General features: G+C 37.6%; 1 protein-coding gene across 1 annotated transcript in view; it reads right to left on the bottom strand.

The window, feature by feature from the left end:
- The window catches only part of DNAH8 (dynein axonemal heavy chain 8), a 323,365-nt gene that overhangs the window by 263,531 nt on the left and 48,925 nt on the right, over positions 1-10,909 (bottom strand). Inside the window, exons 9-10 of the mRNA XM_029943168.1 lie at positions 8,838-8,945; positions 5,893-6,023 (exon numbers count right to left, since the gene is read on the bottom strand). Of these exons, the coding sequence (XP_029799028.1) occupies positions 5,893-6,023; positions 8,838-8,945 (239 nt within the window). The remainder of the gene's footprint in view (positions 1-5,892; positions 6,024-8,837; positions 8,946-10,909) is intronic.

Raw genomic sequence — 10,909 nt, 5'->3', positions numbered from 1 at the left:
CTCTGTCTCTTTCATCTCCCTCCTTGCAAATAAAGGACTCTTGCCATTACATTGGGCCCACTTGGATAAACCAGGATAATCTCCCTGTCCGAAAGTCAGCCGATTAGCAACCCTAATTCCATGTGTAACCTTAGTCCCTCCAACACCTTGCCATATAATATACTCACAAGTTCTGGAGATTAGGACATAGACATCTTTGCCATTATTCTGTCTACCACAGTCACGAAATCAGAATTTCTGTGAGTGACACTAAGGAATCTATATTATAACAACTTCCTGGGTGATTGCTATAAACATTCAGATTTGTGAATAAATAATATTATATTTACTTCTAATTATGACACATCTTACCTCTTCTATCTCAATCTCCAAACCAACATAATTGCTCCTTTCAAGGTCACTGATTATTTTTCATTCATCCAATAACAGTTTATCAGTGCCAACCATATGTTAGGAACTCCTTGAGATGCTAGGAATACTGATAAGATCTCTAATTCTGATGGAATATACCATCTAATAGCAATTACTTTATATTACTTCCCTTTCACCAATCACTCTCTTCATGTTGGACAAAAGAGGTAAAGGATTTGAATAGACACTTCTCCACAGAAGATAAACAAATGGCCAATAAGCACATATAAAGATGCTCAACCAAAACTAGCCATTAGGGAAATGCAAATCAAAACCACAATGAGATACTATTTCACACCCCTTAAGATGGCTATTGTCAACAAAATGGAAAGTAACTAGCATTGGCAAGGATGTGGAGAAAGCGGAACCCTTCTGCATTGCTGAAGGCAAGATTAGATAATGTAGCCACTGTGGAAAATAGTTTGATGGGTCCTCAAAAAGTTAAACATAAAATTACCATATGGCCCAGCAATTCCAGTTCTAAGTATTACCCAAAAGAACTGGAAGCAAAGACTCAACAGATCATTGCAAACCAATGTTCACAGCAGAATTACTCACAATAGAAAAATGGTTGATAACAATCCAGATGTCTATCAACACATGAATGGATTTTTCAAAATATGGTATATCCATACAATGGAACATTAATTTACTTTAGCCATAAAAACGACTGAAATTCTGACAAATGCCTCAACACGACAGAACTTGAGAATGTTATGCTAAGTGAAATAAGCCAGACACAAAAGGACAAATACTGTATAGGTCACTTAAATGAGATACCTAGTACAGGCAAATTCATATAGACAAAAAATAGGATGCAGGTTACCAGGGTTGTGGAGAGGAAAGATCGGAGAGTTATTGTTCCATGGATACAGAGTTTCAGTTTGGGATGGTGCAAAAATTCTAGAAATGGATTGTCATGATGGACGCACAATATTGAGGGTGTACTTTGTGCCAGTGAGCCATACACTTCCAAATGGTAAAAATGGTCAATTTTATATTCTATACATTTTACCACAACTTTAAAACTTGAGTTGTAAAAAAATAAAATAATTTTTGAAATCTTCCCATAAAGAAAATGTCCAGCCCAGGTGACTTATGGGACAAGTTCTTGCAGATCTTTTTTTGTACAGTATTTTCTGTTGGATTTTCTAAATGCACACACCACGAAGATTATCCTTAGTTCATGTTGTAGCTGTACTTGTACTCAGTACTTGCTCTTGAGCATCTTCCTTTGTTTTTACTTTCGCAGCAAGTCCCTTATGTTATTTCAAGTAGGTTTTTTTTCTGTCCTGCAAGGCACTGCTTCTGCTACTTTTTTTCCCCTGTTTTTTCAGGTGTATTTATTAGATGTGTTTTCACAGCTTGTGGCAAAAGCTTCTCTTCTTCTGTTGTCCAGGAGGTGAAACTTGTGCATGGACTTTCAAATTGTTCTAAAGGTGGTGTACTGTAAGCCTGAGGCATGACTCCCTGTGGTGTGCTGTCTTTTTGATGCAGGTCATGATTTTGGAGACTCTTTCTTTACCAGCTCCATAAAAAGAATATGTGTTCATGAAATTGGCAACAGCTTCCTATGCTACTGTGATTTAAAAGAAATATACAGATATGGTCATTCAGATGACCAAAATACATTTCTCATATCTTCATCCATGTTTTCTAGCTCACATCTCCCCAAAACCTTGCAACTTCACAAATTACAAAAACAGTGGGAGCATTTTTGGTATAAGATTTGGTTTCTTGTCCTCTGTTCTTGAAATTGCTTTTGAGCCATAAAGGTGAAATGGATGTCTTGTTATTCGTAACAAGCCCCTTTCCACCACAACTGGGTCATTAAGTGACTTCGGAAAGCACCTAAGGGTGGGGCTGGTTGGTGGGGGAACCAACCAGGAATGTCCTACCCCTGATTCTGGGGAGGGAGGAGGGGGCTAAAGGTTGAATCAATCACCAATGGCCAAGGAGTGGATCAGTCATGCCTATATAATGTAATGAAACCTCCATAAAAAAACAAAAAGGGGGATCCAGTTGGTGAACATATGAAGATCTGGGAAGAGTGGTGGACTCCAAGAGGGAATGGAAGCTCTGTGCCCTTTCCCCATACCTCGCTGTATGTACCTCTTCCATCTGCCTGTTCCTGAGTTCTATCCTTTTATAATAAACCAGCAATCTAGCAAGTAAAATGTTTCTCTGAGTTCTGTGAACACTCTAGCAAATTACTGAAACTCAAGGTGGGGGGTGTCATTGGAACCTCCAATCTATCTATAGCCACTTGACAACCTGGACTTGGCATCTGAAGCCCCACTCTTGTGGGATTGAACCTGTGGGATGTGATGCTATGTGTGGGTAGAAACGGAGTTAAACTGTAGGACACCCAGCTGGTGTCCAATAATTGCTTGTTGGTTTGGGGAACCCCACCCATCCCACCCACACCCACACCCACACCCACACATATACTATTTCCTATCTTTAATTTGTTCCAGCAAGGAAGAAGTTCACAGTTTTAAGTATTAATTGCAGACCAATTCTCTTCTGATTGGTTTTTACTGCCATTTCCACTTTTGACAGATGATTTGTCTGCATTCTTAGATGCTTGCCACATACAAGGCCTCCGCGTCTTCTTTCTCTTTTATAATTTGCTCATTTGTTTCTACCATCTGTTTTACCAGAGCAGCCATTCCTATTTCTTTTGTAGATGTTGATGCATTTCATTTAAGTACAGAAGCTTGCTACTTGGAACATATCTCAAAGTTTTTCCACTTCTTCCTTCCCCCTTACCTGTTCCAACTCATTATCCGAAAAGTTATTCCAGGTCTTCCATGAATTATGAAGTCTTTGCCTTTCCCTTTTAATGGCTTTTCCCCCCAGGGTATCCTTCCCTTCTTTGCCAATAACCTCCTCTTCTTTCTCCTGAGCTCTCCAAGCAGATTCTGATTCAGCCCATTTTTGTTTTTCCTTAGCTTTTGGCTCCTTGTGTTTTCCTTCTGCTTTTGCTTACTTTTCTGCTCCTTTCTTGGCTTTGTCTCTTTAGAATTTTTTTTATCCTTTCATCACAGCTATATATACATTATCAACTATGTTCTCATTCAGTTCAGTTTTTTTTTCTTGATGTCCTGTTGCTCTGTCAGGCTTCTCTAATCAAGCTTCTCATTGTGACATCCTGCTTCTTTTTTTTAATACAAAAATTCTCTCCAGGAGTAAAAATTATATCAGAAGGAATAAAATGTCTCTTCATCTTCAGATGAATTCATATCACTAAGTTTATGAGTTTTTTTTAATTATTTATCTAGAATTCCTGTCAAGCCTTGGGGAAAACACTCTGAAGAAATTGCCCTTTGCTTCACCTTTATTTTTTTAATATAGTTTGTTGTCAAGTTGGCTAACATACAATGTATACAGTGTGCTTTTGTTTTGAGGGTAGATTCCCATGATTCATCACTTACAGGCAACATCCAGTGCTTACCCCAATAAATACCCTCCTCAATGCACTTTTAGGAATAACTGAATTATGAAAAGTAAGCTCTGTTAGATGCCCTTATTTTCACTGGATCAGACATTTCAAAAGCTTTTGTAATGCAAGTAGTTATGAAGTAGCATGATCTTCTTCTATTGTTTCTTCAGCTACTTCCAGTGATATTTTAACACCATTGCCTGATGAGCAGCTTTGGTCTGTCTCTGTGTAACTTTGTGTCTTACATGGTCAAGTCAAAGAACCACATAATGATCCTGGTTCTTCCTGTCTTTGGGATCAAGTATTTTTAGCATGAGAAACCACCCTAAAAATGCAGGCAGGCCAGGTCTAAGGACTCAAAGGCAGAGTCCCACAGGACTAGTTAAGAGGGTCCTTGGCTTCACACAGTATGCAAATCAAACATGAGCCAGCAAGAAGTGGGAGAAAAGTTTTTCAAAGATATAGAGAGAACAGATACAGATGAGCCATCTGGGAGACTTGAAAAGGAAAGGAGTTTGAGTCTCATCTTTACTTGGGGTCTTGGGTTTTTACTGGTACTTGTGACCTGGTGCACGTGTCCTCTTAGGCGTTCAGGAACTTAGCAGAACAAGGGAAGGATCCAGGTGTCCTTCATGTCACTTATTCCCTGAAAGAGTCTTGGCATCAAGATGCCTAGCGCCAGTGGTCTAGAATAGGGACATGATGGCTCTGCCAAGGTCATTCCTTAAATATCATCTATTGTGCTGGAAGACTCCAAAGATATCATTATCTCTTTGCCTTTTAGGAGGAGGACATATGCTATTTGCATTGCAAGGCATGAGTAGAGTGGGGTGTGGGTGCAGGTACTAGCGAGAATAGAACCCTGAAAAAGAAGCAAAGGGAAAAAAAAAGTTTTTTTCTCTCATGGGGTCCCTTGGGTTTCCCTGTCTCAGGAACTGTAATTCTTCATTTTCTGTTCTCTGCCACCACTCTTTTTTACCCTCTGGTTCCAGGGGTCAGAACACGGTGATGGCAGTGCTTAGGCAAAGCCCTGTGAGTGCAATGGTTCACATCCCAGTTAGAGGGCACTGAGTGTTCTTTCTGGCCCTGCCTCCCAGGCCCAGGTTCCTGTGCCTTGGCTCCATAAAGCCCAGGGAACAGCACATGAAGACAACCAATACCCACTTCTGAAGGGGAGCCTTCCTGGTGTGGCCATTTCCTGCACACTTCCAAAACCATATCCTTTTAATTTTCTACAAACTTGTCCAGAGAATACAAAAGGGGTGAATACTATCTTCCCTCCTTCATCTCCACTAATTCTGAGACCTTAGTGCCAAAAACACTGACAAGGACAGTATGAGAAAGGAACTTTGCAGGCTGTCTATCTCTCATGAATATAGTTTCAAAAGCTCCTAAACAAAATTGTTAGCAACCCAAAGTTTAGTGTATTTTTTTAAATTACCCATGACCAGGAAAGTCTCATTTTGGAAAACCTAAAGATGTCATCCATCACACCAGCAGATTGAGGAGAAAGATCTAATAAGCATCTCACTAAATATTTGCAGAAAAATTTTTTTCAGAACCCATTCATAACTCTAAAAAATACCTTCTAGTACTAAAACTAGGAATAGAACTTCCTTAATCTAGTCAGAGATGTATCTAAAACCTATGAATGCGTCAGATAAAATGGGTAAATGTTAGAAACGATTCTCTTCCAAAAGAAGGTCAAAACCAGAAATCATCTATCATCTTGATTATCTAAAAATGTACGGCAGTCCTCGCCAATGCAAAGAGACAAGAAAATGAAATTAACAGGAGCTGGAGTCGAAGGCAGACACCAGAGGACAAAAAACAGCAAGAGGAGTCTGATGTGAGCAGCCATGGGTAAGATGAGGAACAAATTATATCCTAAGTGGTCACTAAATATGAAGGGAAGTTGTGATTTCAGTGAGGCTCTTCTTACGTTCTCATGCTACTTTGCAAATATTTTTTCAAAGTTAACATGTTTTGTGAATGAATAAAGGAAACAAAAATGGGCCAGATAATGAAACCTTTACTTTCTGAAAATAACAATATTTACACAAACCTGAATTTTTTTTAATACAAGCAGTGTTTCCTGATCCCATACATGGACAGTTCCTCCGTCAGTAATGTATGCTTTACATGCTGTCACCATTTGATTTGTTACCTAAAATACATACAAGTTCAAAATAACCACAGGTAGAGAAATAAAATTTAAAAATTTTAAATAACAACCATAAAATATGATAAATAGTAAATTTACAAGATGAATCACAATATAAAAAATAAATACATATTCTAGTCCAAACCAAGAAAATTCAAATTTTTGACTGCATTTAAGTTAATGTCACCAGAGCCACAAATTTCAAAGTCAATTATATTTTCTTTTTGTTCATTTTTCCTCTAATTAGGATCCAAGTGTGATTCTTTACCATTCTTCAACATGCAAACTAAATTTAAAGTTAACCACATCATCGAAAATAATAGGAGAAAAAACAGTCACTTAAATGGTCAGGAGGTTAGACTGAGATGGCAAGCCGACCCAAAGACATTTTGGAGAATGCCTAAAATATGGAAAGCACATGAGACTAAATTTCCAGGAAGGGGGAAGAAAAAAGACTAGAAAAAACCAGAACCCAGTTCTGGAGAAGGTAACCATGAAGGTGGAACACTTATGGTAAATCTTCGAGATGGGAGACAAGGAAAGGTGACCCTATTTGCAATGCTGCAAATTGGAGCAGCTTGTACAGTCGGTGACAATGACATATGCTGAAAGGACAAAGCGTGTGGACTACACCCCAGGTAGCTTCTGCACCCCAGAAGGACATGTCAGAGAAACAGCTCTTCCTATTCCCGACCCCTGCCCCCACCCCAACACACACACACACACACACACACACACACGAGACAGACTACACGAAACAGAAGAGGAAGGCAAATTAGGATTCGAAGACAACGATGGGCAGACAACTAAGAATCTCCAAACAATTAAAGAAAATAAACATGGTAACAGAGGTATTGAACTCAAGAATGAGGAAATATATATACAAAGGGGCGCCTGGGTAGCTCAGTCCGTTGAGTTTCAGGCTTTGGCTCAGGTCATGATCTCGCGGTTCCTAGGTTCAAGCCTCACGCCAGATTCTGTGCTGACAGCTAGCTCAGAGCCTGGAGCCTGCTTCAGATTCTGTGTCTCCCTCTCTCTCTGACCCTCCCCTGCTCACACTGTCTCTCTCTCTCAAAAATAAATAAAACATTTTTAAAAAATAAAAAATATATATACATAAAATATTTTAAAATCTTTTATTCACTTAATTAGTTGAGGAGAAAGATATGAGAGTATTTTCATCACGAAAAGAAAACAACTAGAGTACTTGGAAGTTAAATTTTTTATTATCAAAATAAAAAAATTTCATTGATGAATTGACTGGCAACTGGGATATATAAATGAAGAACAAATGAGTGAGCTGAAAGGTCAACAAAGGACAGAAAGTGACAAAAAAATTAAGAGAAATGGAAGTTAGATTCAAGGGGAGAGAATAAATTGAACAGGTAGGTAAGGAATGCTCAAACTCCAAAGAAGGAAATTCCTCAGGAATGGAGAAAAAAGTCTTTGGATTGAAATGATCCAGCAAATACAGACCAAGATAAATGTAAAAAAAACCACATCACTTTGAAATTTTAGAATTTCAAGGAGAAAGAAAAAAAATCCTAAAATCTTCTTCAAAGAATAAGATAGGTTGCCCACAAAGGAAAAATTACCAGGTTAGATTCAAATTTTCCATCGACAGAACTGGATAGGAGACAACAATATCTTCAAGTTTCTAGGAGAAAATTATGTTGAACTTGGAATCCCAGTCAAACTAACATTTGAGTGGCAGGACAAAATGAATCTATTTTCACACATGTAGGAATTCAGGAGGTTCACCACACACAGACTCTCTCTCTGAAAGAACCACGTGAGAATATTTTCAGCCAAAGAAATAATGAATCCAGGGGGCGCCTGGGTGGCTCAGTCGGTTAAGCCTCCGACTTCGGCTCAGGTCAGATCTCACATTCGTGGGTTCGAGCCCCGCGTCAGGCTCTGTGCTGACAGCTAGCTCAGAGCCTGGAGCCTGCTTCTGCTTCTGTGTCTCCTTCTCTCTCTGCCCCTCCCCCTCTCATGCTCTGTCTCTCTCTGTATCAAAAATAAATAAAACATTAAAAAAAAAAAGAAAAGAAATAATGAATCCAAGATGGAGGAAAATGTAGAAATCACCAAGTAGAGGTGATCAATGAAACTAGCAATGCTTAGATTTTAGTCTGAATACATGTGGATTCATAATGTTAACAAAAATATTAGGCAAAATAGTTTTAAAATACTAATAAAAATATAGAATGAGAAATCTCAGTGTGGGACATACATAACAAAAAAAGAGACAAGTGACGGGGGGAAATCCTAACCTTCTTGCCTTGTTTAGGATATGGATAATGATTAAATCTATTAATTGCTAAAAAAAAAAGAGAGAGAGAGAGAGTTGAAATGTGACTGTTACTTTACATATTTATGTTCTGCTTGAATCACAAAGAGAATTCTATTCATGTGTTTTCATGGATGATTTTTCAAATTATTTAAGTGATGAACATATGTCCTCAGAGGAAGATTTTAAACAAACTACAGGGTCAGTGAGAGAGGCTAAAGATGCATTATTAATAGTGGACACAATTCTTAGGTCCTGAGCAAAGCCATCTGGATAGAATAAATTAGAAAAGTACCAGCTACATTAAACAAAAAGCTTGAGGGCTCACCTATAACAAGAAGAAGGTATACCTTCAGTTAAGTACAACTGACCAGTCAACACCTTTCATTTCTCACTGAATGTATTAAGATCCATTACTCCAAGAGGCACCCAAACTTCCCATTTCCCTTCCCTGGCCCAGAGGGAAATTATTGTTAACTTTTTTTACAGGGTTACATGTATGATTTCTTCCCTTGGAAACTTACTTTGATAAACAATGAAGTCATTCTCTCTGAGGTATTATAATACCGTGATGCACTGTGAATCATTCTGATGGCATTAATCAAATTTTGTATCCCATGTGCCATGGAAACCTAAAATTGAAATATATTAAGGGAATTCTATCATATATTTATAATTTTAACAAACAATATTCTATAATATTCAAACCTCTAAACACGCATAAAATAAGGTTGACATTTTGATCTTAAAGTCAAATTTTACTAAATATAATGTAGTGTCCTAGACTGGATCTTGGAACAGAAAAAGGACATCAGTTTTGACAAATGTACCAAGAAAATGCAAGATGTTAACAGTAGAAACTGGGTGAAGAGGATTCTGTACTGCCATTGTAACTTATCTGTACATCTAAACTGAAACGTTTAAAAATAAAATTTTAGAAGTGAAAGTGATTTTAAGGATGAATAGCTCAAGATAATCTATTTGAAGATGAAGAAACTTGATATCTTGAAGGGTAAAGTGACTTCCTTATGGCCAGAAAGCTAGTTAAAAACAGACATCAGACTAGAACTTATTTCTACTTAGGCAATTCAATTCACCTTTTAGTAAACCTACTATATACCACCCGTTTTGGAGGATACTGGGAGAAATTCAAGTATATAAACTTAAATATAAGGAAATTTCTGGAGGAGATCACAACAGAGTGGAAGAGATGCATGCAAAACAGGGAAACAAGTGGAAATCATTCAGCAAAGGGGAATAAGTACAAGAGAGACATAAACCATCACTAATGTATATTGAATGCTTACTATATGCCAGGCATTAGGCAAAGAGCTTCACACATTACCTTAGTCTATGCTGACAATGATCTTTTAAGGTAGACTTGATCATCAGATCTGAAACAACACTGATTATAAGATGGCACCAATTCTTTATATGCTACTGAGAAACAGAAAAAAAAATGCTCAATATGAGGAGTCTTAACTCTCCCATAAAACTAAGCCACCAACAGGCTCTCTGTCCTCCATAAAAGTAATCATGACATAAACAAGCCATGAAGAAAATAACAGGAACAAAGCTTCCAGGTCCAAATTTGGCTCCTTGAGTACGATCCAAGAATAAACTGTCCTGAGGATTTGGACCACAGGCTGGTTACTTACTTACCATAGTCTGAATTCATACCAGTGTTACCAAAAACACAAAACCAAACAAAAAACACTAACCAAGAAGAAAACGAATAATCTAAGATGATGTTGAGTCACGTCCACAATGATTCCTAAGACTGGATTTTATAAGATGTGCTCTGAGTGCAGAGATGTTAAATGTGAAAAAGATAAGTGTTGTAGGAACTTCATCTACATTTTAAACATCATTTATAAGAGAAGCTCCTTGAGCACAGAGTTCTTACCTATCTTTACGCAGTGTTCAACACTTTATATGTAAAAGATACAACAATAAATATGCCTATACCAGAAAATGCAATAGCAAGATAATAAAATGAAGCATTAAACATAAAATTCATAAGCATATATGAGGGGGAAGCAATTATATGACAATACTATTAGTACCTCGTTAATATCAAAGATAATGTTTGAAACATTCCTGCATCAGAGAATATAAAAAGCTCAGTAACAAAATAATAACAATATACTAAAAATGAAGCAACAGAAAGAGAAAGCAAGAAACTGATCCCATTCACAATTGCACGAAAAACGATAAAAAACCTAAAATACCCTAACCAAAGATGTAAAAGACCTGTATGCTGAAAACTATAGAAGACTTATGAAGGAAATTGAAGAAGACACAAAGAAATGGAAAAACATTCCGTGCTCATGGATTGGAAGAATAAACATTGTGAAAATGTCATTATTACCCAAAGCAGTTTACACATTCAGTGCAATCCCCATCAAAGTTGCACCAGCATTCTTCTCAAAGCTAGAACAAACTATCTTAAAATTCATATGGAACCACAAAAGACCCCGAATAGCCAAAGTAATATTGAAGAAGAAAACCAAAACGGGAGGCATCACAATCCCAGACTTTAGCCTCTACTACAAAGCTGTCATCATCAAGACAGTATGGTATTGGCACAAAAACA

This window comes from Suricata suricatta, chromosome 7, assembly GCF_006229205.1.
Source record: "Suricata suricatta isolate VVHF042 chromosome 7, meerkat_22Aug2017_6uvM2_HiC, whole genome shotgun sequence".
Taxonomy (NCBI): domain Eukaryota; kingdom Metazoa; phylum Chordata; class Mammalia; order Carnivora; family Herpestidae; genus Suricata; species Suricata suricatta.
This window is presented reverse-complemented; position numbering and strand designations above follow the sequence as displayed.